Source organism: Zootoca vivipara, chromosome 2 (assembly GCF_963506605.1).
Source record: "Zootoca vivipara chromosome 2, rZooViv1.1, whole genome shotgun sequence".
NCBI classification, from domain to species: Eukaryota; Metazoa; Chordata; class Lepidosauria; order Squamata; family Lacertidae; genus Zootoca; species Zootoca vivipara.
Window position 1 is genome coordinate 25780238 of NC_083277.1, and position 15660 is coordinate 25795897.

General features: G+C 43.4%; 1 protein-coding gene across 24 annotated transcripts in view; it reads right to left on the bottom strand.

Annotated features, from left to right (window-relative positions):
- MAGI1 (membrane associated guanylate kinase, WW and PDZ domain containing 1) overlaps window positions 1-15660 on the bottom strand; it is a 477919-nt gene that overhangs the window by 233770 nt on the left and 228489 nt on the right. For all 24 annotated transcript variants that reach the window (XM_060271321.1, XM_060271308.1, XM_060271304.1 and 21 more), the window contains exon 2: window positions 11427-11543. In XM_060271321.1, coding sequence (XP_060127304.1) covers window positions 11427-11543 — 117 coding nt within the window. The remainder of the gene's footprint in view (window positions 1-11426; window positions 11544-15660) is intronic.

A 15660-nucleotide genomic window follows, 5' to 3' on the forward strand; every position in this document is an offset into this window, starting at 1 on the left:
CCGCATAGAGTGAATTACAGTAGTCAAGCCTGGAGGTGACCATCACAAGGATCACTGTGGCCAGATCGGGGCGGGAGAGGTAAGGGACCAATTGCTTAATGCAGCGAAGATGGAAAAATGTCGCCTTAGCTGTTGCTGTAACCTGTGCCTCCATGGAAAGGTAGGCGTCAAGGATCACACCCAAACTCTTAACGGAAGGCATTGGCACTAATTGGGCCCCCGCAAGAGAAGGGAGTTGGTCCCTCATCCCCATGCCATCCCGACCCAGTCAGAGGACCTCTGTCTTCGAAGGATTTAGTTTCAATCGGCTCCCACGAAATCATCCAGCCACAGCCTCCAAGCATCTGGTCAGTGTGTCCAGGGCCGAGTCGGTGTGGCCATCCATCAGTAGATAGAGCTGAGTGTCATCAGCATATTGGTGATAACCCAGCCCAAAGCACAGATCAAGGAGGCAAGTGGTGGGCCTACCAGCTCGGAGGAATCTATCCACATCAGCAGGGAGTATCCGATCGAAATGGTCCAACACTGGACCCGAAGACAGTCGAGGGGCCTCGAGTTCTATTACTGTATCTAAATTGGCAGGGAGGTCAATTTAGAGGGGGAACAAGACAAGATAATTTAGAACAGTTTGAAGCTGGCTAGTTCTCCTAAATCGTTAGCGCTGACCAGTGCTTTTATCCCCCAGGGAGTACTCAAGGGTACAAAGTACCTGCACCTATTTTGTTGTTGTTAAAAAGTGTGGCACTTACCGTACTATAACAACTTAATGGTGAGTACCAGCACCTATTTTTTGGAGGGGGAGGTGGGGAGCACTGGCGCTGATCACTGCTTGGCCTGGTTTCAATCTCCTCTCTGAGAGCCTATGCGGTCCTGGTAAGCATTAGTTTGTCTTACTGTATCGTGCAAATAAGGCTTTGCCGGGATTCAGACGTAACTGTAACCATGGTTTACCGAACGCAAAAAGCTTCTAGACTTTTCCTTGTGGCTATGCCAGAACATGAGCAGAGGGACACCCAAGCACGGAGGCTACAGTACAGTTTAGAGCTGCATGCAAACCAGGCCAATATCTACCTGATCATTTTACAATATACGTCTCATTTTCAAGATGCATTAGCCCTTCAAGGGCCATTTATTATGCATTCCCACTCAAATAATAATAATTTTCACAATTCTCGTTGAAACAGATGTGTCTTCCTAAATCACTAATTAAGTGCATTGTGGGACATTACAATTCTTAAAAGGCTATCAGAGGAGGAACCCCCCTCCCTCCTCCTCCTCTTCATTCTTAAACAAATCTGCTCTGGCAACTTCCCAGCAATCTTGACTTCATAACTCAAGGCCGTAATTATTCAAGGAGGACAAGTCTTTGATTATGGATATTTCCAGAGTGTTATGACTTAAGCAGAGAGATTTATTTTCACCTTTAACAGAAGCAGAACTGAAAATATTTGCTTTATGTGCTAATTGATTTTTAGCAGCTGGACCTCTCTCTCTCTCTCTCTCTTTCACACACACTCGCAATATTCTCTTGAACCAGGGCAACTAATGTTCAATGCAGCCATAAAACTTAAGGAATGAAGCAACTGAAGTACTTTCTTTCAATCTGGAGCAGCTCGTAAACTCCTAACCATATGACAATGGAGAAAACTTTAATAGTGTGCTGACCACATTATTAAACTGTGAGAAACTGGGAGACGGTATTAAAACAAATATGGAGAAAGTACATGAGCAAGCTGACATTCATTAGGCAATATTATAACCTAACACTGGGTTAGGTGCAGAAACCACCCTCCCACCCAAATCCTGTTTGGATACATTGACTAAAGTTCAGCTCTAAGCATTTTGATGCAACATCGGGTTCTGATGAGATCAATGGAGCTAACTATGCCAACTAACTAAGTATGGAACTATGGAAATACATTACAGTCGTACCTTCGAAGTCGGACGGAATCCGTTCTGGAAGTCCGTTCGACTTCCAAACATTCGGAAACTAAGGCGCAGCTACTGATTGGTTGCAGGAAGCCGCGGAAGCCACATCGGACGTTCGGGTTCCAAAGAACGTTCGCAAACCAGAACACTCATTTCCGGGTTTGCAGCATTCAGGAGCCAAAACATTCGACTCACAAGGCGTTCGACTTCCAAGGTACGGCTAACTAGGCACACTTATATCCAAGCTAACATAAGCTATGGGAGAAGATGCAGAAGTAGGTGTTTGTGGAGGGAGAGGTATAAGTTTATGGAAGGAAAACAGCATGACAACACTGGAAACCAACTGCATAAAAGGGTCCATCACCAGCTGCTGATCTTTGCTAAGCTATCACACTTTACTTCTAAACTGCTTCTGAGCTCCATCTCACAAAATACATTTCCCCCCAGATGGCTATTTGAAGCTTTAACCCATTCCATTCCATGTTCCCTTGATGGAACTCCATGATTAGGCTTTGGGAGACAGCTAAAAAAAAAAAGCTCCCACTCCCTCTTGGTGCTTAGAATTCACTCGAGAGAGCATGCCACTGTTTTCTGCTGAAGGAATATTACATTTGAGAGTCTGAGATTGTAAAGAGCACTAATAACTCAGCATTAAGCTGCAATTTCTTCCCTCTTGGCCACCGGCTTTCAAGTCTCAATACCTTTTAGGACCACTTGAATACCCACTGCAGATTCCTCACAATGAGGACAAAGCCCTTTGGAAGCCCTTTGCGTGTCGTAATTATGGGAGCAAACTGAAGAGCACTGGGAATTAATAAAGAAACAAAGGCATCTAAAACCACCAGCCATCTTCCCACACTACTTACTGGAACGCTGCTTGGCAAGTGATAAAGAAAAACTTACGAGATGAACTTCAGGGAAGTGTTTGCTCTGATTTTTGTTTTATTCTCTTAATCTCTGGCCACTTTGAAGCCGCTCTTCAATGATGCTGGTCAGCAGATGGGTTCCCCCCGCCCCAACACGTAAGGAAAAATTAAACCTGAAATGGTTTGCTAGGCTGAAAAATATAATGTGGGTGGCTAAGGCGAAAACAAATAGTTGGGTGAAACACCAAACAGGATATAAAACTTATAAAGATTCTTATTTTCAAAAAAGAAAGAAAGAAAGAAGTTCACATTTTGAACTTATGAACCAGTTTTCGCTTAGTGCTGCAACACAAATTGATAGAAATGCAGCAAGCATCTTAGGCAAACAGAAGTGAGTCTTTTACCCAGGACATCTCAACAATTAGTGTGGCAAGTTTACGGTGAGAGAGCATGATCAAGCTCTCTTTAGCACCTCAGCCCAGGACTAATTGCAGCCATCAGCAGCCATTAACAGCCATCTCCAGGTTTACCACTCCCATCAGCCCACCACCCATTCCCAGCCACCCGCACCACCCTCTGTATATATATAGGGTCTGACACTTCTGTTTCTAGTGTATCTGAAGAAGTGTGCATGCACACGAAAGCTCATACCAAAATATAAACTTAGTTGGTCTTTAAGGTGCTACTGAAGGAATTTTTTTAAGTTTACGGTGTGTAAAACATGGCCAGCTTTCCTCCCTTATTGGTAATGTGGACAGGCAGGGACCAGTGCGAGCTGAAATATTCCTCTGAGGTAGTATACATTTACATAGAATACAGGTTTATTCCCTCAACAAGAGCTAAGCCTAAGATAACACTTAAGAACCTTGGGGCTTAAGAACTAAAGCTTGAGAACTTTGTTTCCCTGTTTCGGAATGAAACAACGAGCATGGATAATGTTTTTTGCAACTTTTAGTCTTCAATTCTGTTGCCACCAGAAATACACCCTAGAGCAGGCGCAGGCAAACTCGGCCCTCCAGATGTTTTGAGACTACAATTCCCATTATCCCTGGCCACTGGTCCTGTTAGCTAGGGATGATGGGAGTTGTAGTCCTCAAACATCTTGGGGGCCCAAGTTTGGGGATGCCTGTCCTAGGGGCTTGGATAGCGTGGTCCTTTCTCCACCACAAGCAGAGAGGAAGATCTCTGGATGGAGCAGGAAGTCTGCTATGTGGGCATCCTCCTTGCAGTTGAACAAGCCTCTGCAGCTGACCCTCCTCTGTAAGAGCAGAAAAGACAAAAAGAAAACATTTCCATGGGGTGGGGTGGAGCAGGAGAGAATATGCCTCTGGAACGACAAGGGGAGAGGAGAGGCTAGGCTAGCCTTGGAGCTGGCACCTTGGGGTCACCGGGAGGAGGGAAACTGGGGGGGGGGACTTGACTGAAAAGCAGAAAAGGAAAGCTGTGTCCTCCCACCCTTTGGCCAAGGTTTGTTTTCCTTTTATTCTACCTCCCCTTCACTTGTTCTCTTAACTGCATTTATACACAATGGCGCAAATTGCATCTGCTTCTTTTTACCCTCAAGATGGTTTCCTCTGTTATTGCGGGCATTAATGCGACTTGGGATTTCGGCTTCAGATTGGGGACTGGACTTCTCCTTACATCCGTGTTCATATTTAGCTGCTGCATGTTGAACAGAACATACAGCGTCAATACGCAAGGGGTGCTCTCAACTCCAAGGCACCATTTTAAGTCTTGGCTTTAACAATATGAGTCGAAGCTCTAATAACCTTTGTTTGTTCGTGTAACTGCGGGGCTTTTATACTACCAATGACATAGATTATAATGGTACCCAGAGTTCATCCGAGCATACAGCCTTCCTATGGGAGCCACCATGTTGGATTTCACTGCGCACAACACCACTTGGAAAGCAGATGGATCTAATCTGCATAGAATATGCATACTGGAAATGTGAATAGTCCCAAATAAATACAGTAATAGGCTCACCACTGGCCTAGTTGCAGTCTGATCTTACAGACACTTCTCCGGTAAGGCTTTTATCTATATTTATCTATCCCATTGCACACTAAGTTCACTCTCCCACTCCACTACAGTTCTCTTTACTTCTGTTTTCGACTTTACCACTAGAATCCCTCTGTTTTTAACCTTTTCTATTTCCCCTACATTTAGATCACCCTAAGCACCACCTCTCACCATTTTCACCCCTTTGGATAATTTCTCACTCATTGTAGTCAAAAATCGAGTACACAAATCTAATAAAACCAAGATAATGAAAATCTAGTAGCACCTGCATGAGTGATTCCGTACTAAAAGGGCCTTCTGTTTCGCGCCCTCAGTCACATGCAAAATGCCAACACAGGTGAATCTATAAGCTCTTCTACACCTTAGCAACAAAATGACACCTCATCTGGGGCTTAACTGCAGATAGGCTGGCGTGATATCGCCTTGGTTAAGAAAGTGCCTATTTGTCTTTCCTTTGCAATTTTTCACACTTGAATTAAACACAGTAACTGAGTAACATATGCTTTTAATTCATTTCCCCAGATGTATAGATGCAACCCAGCTGCATTTAAAAAAGAAAGAAAGAGCTAGTTGATTTTGCTGCATTTTTCTTTGTAAGTTCTGGGAGCAGTTTTTAAAGGCCGGGATATATCAAGCTAGGCCAGCTATTAGACTGCTTCTCTAGCACAGCTAAAGAAAGCCAATTGATCATCGCAAGAACTATAAAGCTGCCTGTGGCTGCTCAATTTTGGCCGTGGCTGTTTTCCTTAAGTAGAATCATAGAATCATAGAATCATAGAATCATAGAGTTGGAAGAGACCACAAGGGCCATCCAGTCCAACCCCCTGCCAAGCAGGAAACACCATCAAAGCATTCCTGACAGATGGCTGTCAAGCCTCTGCTTAAAGACCTCCAAAGAAGGAGACTCCACCACACTCCTTGGCAGCAAATTCCACTGCCGAACAGCTCTCACTGTCAGGAAGTTCTTCCTAATGTTTAGGTGGAATTTTCTTTCTTGTAGTTTGAATCCGTTGCTCCGTGTCCGCTTCTCTGGAGCAGCAGAAAACAACCTTTCTCCCTCCTTTATATGACATCCTTTTATATATTTGAACATGGTTATCATATCACCCCTTAACCTTCTCTTCTCCAGGCTAAACATACCCAGCTCCCTAAGCCGTTCCTCATAAGGCATCGTTTCCAGGCCTTTGACCATTTTGGTTGCCCTCTTCTGGACACGTTCCAGCTTATCAGTATCCTTCTTGAACTGTGGTGCCCAGAACTGGACACAATACTCCAGGTGAGGTCTGACCAGAGCAGAATACAGTGGTACTATTACTTCCCTTGATCTAGATGCTATACTCCTATTGATGCAGCCCAGAATTGCATTGGCTTTTTTAGCTACTGCATCACACTGCTGACTCATGTCAAGTTTGTGGTCAACCAAAACTCCTAGATCCTTTTCACATGTACTGCTCTCAAGCCAGGTGTCTCCCATCCTGTATTTGTGCCTTTCATTTTTTTTGCCCAAGTGTAGTACTTTACATTTCTCCTTGTTAAAATTCATCTTGTTTGCTTTGGCCCAGTTGTCTAATCTGTTAAGGTCATTCTGAAGTGTGATCCTGTCCTCTGGGGTGTTAGCCACCCCTCCCAATTTGGTGTCATCTGCAAACTTGCTCAGGATTCCCTCAAGCCCATCATCCAAGTCATTGATAAAGATGTTGAACAAGACTGGGCCCAAGACAGAACCCTGTGGCACCCCACTAGTCACTACTCTCCAGGATGAGGAGGAGCCATTGATGAGCACCCTTTGGGTTCGGTCAGTAATCCAGCTACAAATCCACTGAATGGTAGCATTGTCTAGCCCACATTTTACCAGCTTCTTTACAAGAATATCATGGGGCACCTTGTCAAAGGCCTTGCTGAAATCAAGATAGGCTACATCCACAGCGTTACCTTCATCTACCAGGCTTGTAATTCTGTCAAAAAATGAGATCAGATTAGTCTGACATGACTTATTTTTCAGGAACCCATGCTGACTTTTAGTGATCACAGAGTTTCTTTCTAGGTGCTCACAGACTGTTTGCTTAATGATCTGCTCTAGAATCTTTCCTGGTATTGATGTCAGGCTGACTGGGTGGTAATTGTTTGGGTCCTCTCTTTTCCCCTTTTTGAAAATAGGGACAACATTTGCCCTCCTCCAGTCTGCTGGAACTTCGCCTGTTCTCCAGGAATTTTCAAAGATTATTGCCAGTGGTTCTGAAATCACCTCTGCCAGTTCTTTTAATACTCTTGGATGTAGTTCATCTGGCCCTGGAGACTTGAATACATCTAAACTAGCCAAGTATTCTTGTACTACCTCCTTACTTATTCTGGGCTGTGTTTCCCCTGCTGAATCATCTGCTCCATATTCTTCAGGTCGGGCGTTGTTTTCTTTCTTGGAGAAGACTGAGGCAAAGAAGGCATTGAGGAGTTCTGCCCTTTCTCTGTCCCCTGTTTGCATTTCACCATGTTCTCCTCTGAGTGACCCCACTGTTTCCTTGTTTTTCCTTTTGCTACGGACATACCCATAAAAGCCCTTTTTGTTGCTTTTAACCTCTCTGGCGAGCCTGAGTTCATTCTGTGCTTTAGCTTTTCTGACTTTGTTTCTACACGTGCTGGCTATATGTTTGAATTCCTCTCTGGAGATTTCCCCCCTTTTCCATTTTTTGTACATATCCCTTTTAAATCTTAACTCAGTCAAGAGTTCTTTAGATAGCCAGCCTGGCTTCTTTAGGCACCTTCCATGTTTCCGTCTCATTGGTATTGCCTGAAGTTGTGCTTTTAATATCTCCCTTTTAACAAACTCCCAACCATCATGAACTCCCTTCCCTTTTAGTATTACTGTCCATGGGATTTCACCCAGCGTTTCCCTAAGTTTTCTGAAGTCGGCTTTCTTAAAGTCTAGAATTTGGACCTTAGTATGCTTGGTTGCTCCTTTCCGCTGGATAATAAACTCCAGAAGAGCATGGTCACTCCCACCTAATGATCCTGCCACTTCTACCCCACCAACCAAGTCATCACTATTGGTTAGGACCAGATCTAAAATGGCTGATCCTCTTGTTGCTTCTCCCACTTTCTGGACAATGAAGTTGTCTGCAAGGCCAGTGAGGAATCTGTTCGACCTTATGCTCTTGGCTGAGTTTGACATCCAACAAATATCAGGATAGTTGAAATCCCCCATTACTACTATCTCACTTCCTTTGGAATGCTTGGCCATCTGTTCCAGGAAGGCATCATCTGTGTCCTCAGTTTGGCTTGGGGATCTATAGTAAACTCCCACAATGAGATCACTGTTGTTTTTCTCTCCCTTAATTTTGACCCAGATACTCTCAATTTGGCTTTGAAGTTTTAAATCCTGGATCTCTTCACAGGTATACATATCCCTAACATATAAAGCTACTCCTCCTCCTTTCCTGTTTGGTCTATTTCTCTTAAATAGATTGTATCCCTCTATTACTACATTCCAGTCATGAGACTCATCCCACCAGGTTTCAGTGATGCCTATTATGTCATATTTAGTTTGCTGTACCAAGAGCTCAAGTTCATCTTGTTTATTTCCCATGCTCTGTGCATTAGTATACAGACATTGAAGACCGTTGATCATTCCCCCATGTCTCTTATTTAAGGATATTTTCGTCCCACCACTAGGTCTGCATGCTGCTTGCTCCATTTGGTCCTTGACATTTGGATGATCATCTTCAGCATTTGATAGACTCCTACCTTCAGGACCACTGTCTCCCTCCCCCACATAAGTCAGTTTAAAGCCCTCCTGATGAGGTTTTTGAGTTTTGTGGCAAAAACATTCCTCCCAACTTTTGTGAGGTGCAGTCCATCACTTGCCAGAAGTCCATCTTCAAGAAACTGCAGACCGTGATCTAGGAATCCAAACCGTTCCTGTTTGCACCAGGAAGTATGGCGGCTCCTTCCTAATTCAGAAAAAGGCAGCGGGGGTCTTGCAGTGAAAACGGCTTTTTGAAAACGGCTATTGTTCCACGAGCACTTCTGTGGTGGTCAGCCAGCCCTTGTCCCCTGCTACACATGCGATTTTATTGATTTTTGACTTAGATTGGTTTTGCAACGTAACATGTAACTGCACTACTTAAGAGCCAAATTTCAAGGATTTCAAATGACTCCCGGGGGAGGGGGGGTTGGACGTAGAGGAAAGGACCCATTTTACACACTTTGGGCCATTAATCGTCCGTTCAGCAGAGTCCTCTGGTAGCAGCAATAAGGATCAGCAGGCAGTCAAGGCATGCTCAGTTTGAGTGACCTTGTGAGCCTTTAACATGTTTACCACATAATCAGCAGGGAATTCCATTTTCAAAATACAAGACTTCATAATCCATTAGCAACAGAGATTGGCCCAGAGCACTGGATTTTCTGATCACGTGCATCAAGGAATAAAAAAAATATTAGTATGCAGCGGCCAGATTAATCTTCAGCCCTGGAAACATCTCCTCCCTCCCCCTGCCCTCCCCCACTTCACCACTTCCAAGTACCAAAGAGTACATACAGTAGTTTCATTCAGTTTCGAGCCTGCACATTTTTATCACATCCAAAGCCCATAGGAAAGCTCCTTTGCAGAAAAAAACGCCAGGGTGGAGGGGGAGGGGGAGAGGAGAGGATGCTATTCAGCTAACTGCTCTACAAAGGTAAGTATTGCATAACAACCAACTCCCCCTTCTAGGTTTGTCTGTTGGTTATATAATTGTGAGGCATGAATATAGATGTTCATTTTAATGCAAGAAGAGAATCGTCTCCCATTCACAGTGTCGCCACTCCCTTTCCTTTCCTTAAAAATAAAAAATGCATTGCAAAATGTATATATATTTTTTAAAAATCTCCCTGTTAAACACCCCCTCCCCCCAAATACACACCCAATTCTATAATCAAGGCCTTGGGTGAGATTAAAAAGCAAGCAAAGTAGTTTAGCTCACAGTCAAGTCCAATAAATCAGAGAAAAGATTCAAGTCGAGAGCATTTCAAAACGTAACCTTGGCAACGCAGAAAAATGCTCCAACAGGACTTAGGCTCGTTTTGCTTTATTCGTCATTTCTGAAACTGGAACTGTAAAGAAGAGGAAGATGATGCAGCAAGAAAGTCGGTGGCAACAAGTTGCAGATCCAGGGGGTTCAAAGGGCACACGGCTCCCTATGTCTAGTTCTTCAGACCTTCAAAATCTGACACTAAGTAAAGGTAAAGGGACCCCTGACCATTAGGTCCAGTCATGACTGACTCTGGGGTTGCGGAGCTCATCTCGCTTTATTGGCCGAGGGAGCTGGCATACAGCTTCCAGGTCATGTGGCCAGCATCACAAAGCCGCTTCTGGCAAACCAGAGCAGCGCACGGTGACACCATTTACCTTCCTGCTGTAGCGGTACCTATTGATCTACTTGCACTTTTGACGTGCTTTCAAACTGCTAGGTTGGCAGGAGCTGGGACCGAGCAACGGGAGCTCACCCCGTCGTGGGGATTCGAACTGCCGACCTTCTGATCGGCAAACCTTAGGCTCTGTGGTTTAACCCACAGCGCCACCTGCGTTACCATGATACTATGCTGCTATTACACACACACACACACACACACACACACACACACACACACACACACACACATTCTCTACAGATTTGTGTAATTGCCTTTTGAAAACCGTGAGAAAGTTACAACACAAAACTCCTGCATTTTTCTGAGTTGAAGGGATTGCAAACGGATTTGTCTTTTTCTGGAAACAATTAAAAGAGAGATGAGCACTAAACCTGTGCTAGATTCTGCCACATTTCCAGAAGTGGATTTTAAGCTGTGTGAAAGATCACATAAAACGTGAAAATTAGCAGGTAAGGGAATGTCAGGAAGATGGACTAAAGTTTAACACCAACTCTGTAAAAGCTGGCCTGTCAAGAGAAAGACGATACAACGCTCTGCAAAAGAGTCAGGATTGAGTATTGAGAAGCTTCCAACTTGCAGGGCAGTGATCCTGCCTTTATACATTTTTTTTTGGTTCAGACTGAAGGGCCCTCCACAGATATCCAAGTATACTGAGGGAGAAAGTAACCAAATTGTTGGTTTGGGGTGAAAGGCGGCTTTTAAGTCAAAGGCAGCTTTTAGGTCAAAACCAACATTTTTCATATTGTTAACATGAACTTATGAAGCTCTCTTCATTGATCCACATTCACTATGGAACATTTGAAGCTGCCAAACATTGGGCTAGGTAATAGTCAGTAGCCTTCCATGGTCTAACGCAAAGGTCCTTCCCATCACCTGCTACTTGATCTTTTAAACAAGTGATGTCAGGGATTTAATTTAGGACCTCTTATAGGCAAACCATGTGCCTTAACCACTAGGCTGTTGCCCCCTAATTTCTTAACCTTCTCCATCCAAGCACTCTGTGCAACTGGTGACAAAGCAAATCCAGCGTTTTCTCAACCACCACCAGAAGTAAGCATCTCTTTCTAGTAACAAAATTAAACAAAAACAAAAACCAGGTCTCCACACAGCAGCCCCATTGGCTGTCATCAAAAAGTTAGCACCAAAGAGTTCTTTGTTTTTAGTTTTATTATACTAAAATCACTAGATGAATTGTTAGCTACTTACAAGGCACAGCGTGGCGATAAAGGTTATCTCTAATAGTCTGTTGCAGCTCGTGATCTGGAGATCCTTTCTGAAACCTCTGGTTGAGATAATGTCTCAGATCTTTGTTCAGACGACTTCCTGCAAGAAAAAGAAAGAAATTGCAAGTTGAGCAGAGACGGGATTAATATTGCCAGCTCTAGCTAACATTAGACTTGCAATTTGCAGTTCCTCTGAATTATGGTATGCCTTTTCTGTAAATGGCTAATTACCAAAAATAACTTGCTGCAAACATGAAATCTCCCTGGCTTTACAACCCCTCTTCCTTCCTGCTGGTGCTAAAGGGATTATCACCCTCTCTCCTGGCAACAGCACATATTTTTTTCTGCACTGGGAGAAAAATGACATAGACAAAATGATAGGGGGGGAAAATATTTTTAAAAGGGAGAGGATTTCTTCTTCTACAGAGCCCAAGGCGTGGGTAAAAAGGAAGACTGGACACACAGATTAACATAGCAGATCTGCCTGGTCTTTAGTTGGGAAATACTCAAATAAACTAACATTTGCAACCTCCACAGCAACTAGGTCTGGGTAAAGTCTAAACATCCGCTGCTGTAACTTAGACAGGCTCATATCCTAGATCAGTGTTTCCCAAACTTGGGTCTCCAGCTGTTTTTGGATTACAACTCCCATCATCCCAGGCTAGCAGGACCAGTGGTCAGGGATGATACGAATTGTAGTCCAAAAACAGCTGGAGACGCAAGGTTGGTAAACACTGTCCTAGATGAAAAGCAGACATTCAGCCAGAGCTCCCCATTTGAAACAAAACTCTGGTGTAAATGAACCAGCAAAACCAGCACACAAATGAAAGAGAACAGAGGTTAGGCAAAGTTCTAACTTCTACTCAGGGAGACCCATGGAAATCAATGTCCCTAGTTTAGTCATGTTCATTAATTTCAGTGGGTCTAAACTTAGCTGAATACCACCCATTATGACCAAATCTACCCAGTGGGTTGAAATAGGAACATTTCTAGTGAAAGTTTGAAAGATTACAAGCTGAAGAACTGGCTATGCTTCCTAACAAGTCATTTCCAACACCACTCTGCTAAACTAATAGCAGTCTGCACATATTAACGGTAGTTTGACCAAGCAATGGGTTTCTTGATTTAATAGTCCCCAATATCTAAACTGCAATTGCATCTCGGTTTTTCTGGTGACCAAGAAGGATGTATAGGTTTTTTTTAAGTCAAATATATTACAGTGTCATGGGATGTTTGTACAAGTAGGTGAAATATTCAAAGGCGAAATTGTGCAGTATCAGCACACACAATTTATGCAGGATATAAATCACATATAGCTTCTTCTTCTATGTTCCTAATCATATACATCAATAAATGTACTCATTAGTTATTTTGGTCATAGACCAGCAGGGACTTAATTTGCTGTAGTTAAAAATATGAATTTGAAACACTTAATTAAAAAAAAAATCAAGGATCTTCTAAGTTTTTCTATAGGAACAGAACTCCATTAGAGACTTCCAGGACTAATCACTGTTCTGGGATTTGCGAAAGAGACATTTTTATTAGTCCTGTTGAATTCCCACTAATGAGCTCCTAGCAGGGCATGGGATCAGTCAATTCCCCCCCCCCAAAAAAAAGAGGGGAGGGGGAACAATTAAGCAACACTTCTCTTTGTCACATACTCATCTATTTTTACACTTCCAAGAGTCCCACAAGGGCCCGGCAAATTCATTCTCCAGGCACGCGAAATAATTAAGCTGAAATGAAATTGTTTCACTAATGCAAACTCCCACAAGATTTAAGATACCTTTGCAAATCCCTCCGCCACCCCAATTCCAGTTTTACTGTACGTGCTCGAAGAGTTTTCCAGTGAAAATAAGTACATTTACTTTGCCTTAAATGAAACAGGGTGCCCTCCCCCCCCCCCATCACAGCCACATGGGAGCTACCTTTCACAGAATTGTAGAGTTGGAAGGGACCACAAGGATTTTCTAGTCCAGGGTTTCCCAGAGTTGGGTCTCCAGCTAGGTTTTTTCAACTACAATTCCCATTATCCCTAGGTAGCAGGACCAATGGTCAGGGATGATGGGAACTGTAGTCCAAGAACCCTAAGTTTAGGAAATTCTGATCTAGTCCAACCCCCTGCAATGCAGGAATCTTTTTGTCCAACATGGGGCTCAAACTCATGACCCTGAGATTAAGAGTCTTGTGCTTTACCAACTGAGCTATCTGTTGATGAGATCCTTTCCCATTGTGGGTTTTCAGTAAATGACATAAATATGTGGCTACGGCACACTGCTTGGGCCTTGAATGACCATTGTTTAGGAAAGACTAACATGATTCCACCATTCACATGCTGCTCCCAACACCTGGGTCTTCTCAACTTGCCACTAACACTGCACTGCCACTGTAATTTCCCTAGCTGACATGCCCATCCTCACAAGCGAATGAGAGGAACTCAGTCGGTAGAGCATGAGAGCATAAGACTCTTAATCTCAGGGCCATGGGTTTGAGTCCTACATTCGGCAAAATATCCCTGCATTGCAGGGAGTTGGACTAGATGGACCTCGTGGTCCCTTCCAACTCTGCTATTCTATGATTCTACATTCCAGAACCATAATGAACTCAGCACAGTGGATGGTCAGATTGGAAGCAATGAAGCCCTAAGCCTATATAGGTTGAGCAGCAGTTTTCCTGTCTGAAGCCCTCAGTTCAATCCTGTCGTTGCAATAAACTGCTTTCCAGTAGCAGTTTGAATCATCTCCAATTGAAGGTTATGGACAGATTCTACGATTTAATTGGTTTAAAGATTTATATGCCGCCATGATGCCAAATGGCATTCAAGGCTGCAGGACAAAATTCTACTGAAAAATGAAGCCATCCAGCATATAAACACCGAACCGTACAAAAATGATATAGAAGGTAATCTATTTCCACCCTGCCCTGGTCAGACATTCCGGCAAGGGAGGAGGAGTTGGTTGAGTCAGTTCCCATCCCACCTCCGAAGAATGAGTTTCTCAGGGTAGCTGAAGAGGCAGTTGGCCGATTGGCAGGGCCTGGCGAACTGGAGGAGAAGGGAAAGTCAAGAGAATTGGGCCCATCATGATTGTCTGTGCTGTCACAAACAGCCCCAGCAGCCACACCATCATGGCAGAAGCACTTGTTTGCAAGCTCGGTCTTCTCACTTAGGACAAAAGTGAATGGACAGGCTTCGTCCAACTCCTCTTTAAAAGTGGAGACATTAAAAAATGTCTTTGCTCATGCCTAGCTCTGCATCCTAGAACTTTGCAAATGGATCTTTGAGCAGTACGTCCTGTATTCTGAGCTAATGCTAAGACTCTGTGCTGACTTATGGAATAAAGCTTTTGGGTTTCCTGGAGCCAAGAGTCTCAAGTATTGTGCCCAAGGGGGAAAGCCAAAGCACTTACATTTCTTAATTAGTTTCAGTCACTGTTTTATCAGCTTGTATATTTTGTAACTGTTGTTTGTTTCATAACATTCTGGAAACCAATCTGAGATCACTATAATAAGTGATGAAGGGCAGTCTACAAACCTAGATAACAAATACAATAAATATATGTGTGCACATATTCCGCGACACACACACACACACACACACACACACACACACACACGGAATTAAAATGTTAACACATAGTTATTTTTTTGTCAAAGGAAAAATAACAATTCTAGTTCAGTCTTGGCCCTGCATACCTGAAGGAGCGTCTCTATACTAATCATTCAGCCTGGACATTGTGGTCCAGCATCCAGGGCCTTCTGGTGTTTCCCTCACTGTGAGGTTACAAGGAACCAGTCAGAGGGCCTTCTTGGTAGTGGCACCTGCCCCTTGGAACACCCTCCCATCAGATGTCAAGGCAATAAACAACTACCGGTATTTGACTTTTAGGAGACATCTGAAGGCAGCCCCATATAGGCAAATTTTTAATGTTTGATGCCTTATTGTGTTTTCAATATTTTGTTGGGAGCTGCCCAGAGCCAACCCAGTCAGATAGGCAGAATATAAATAATAACATTCTTATTCTTATTCATTGAGTAATAAATTTGCATGCTAACCTTCTCAGACACTTTTAAAAAATGATGATGATGATGCTATTTGGTGCAGGTGGACTGAAAACCTCTGAGAATGCAAAGCAGAAGATAACTACCAAAAACCCTAATCATCCATTTGGCTAAAACCTTTTTATGAAAAGCTATTTTTCCTAACTGCTGTTACACTG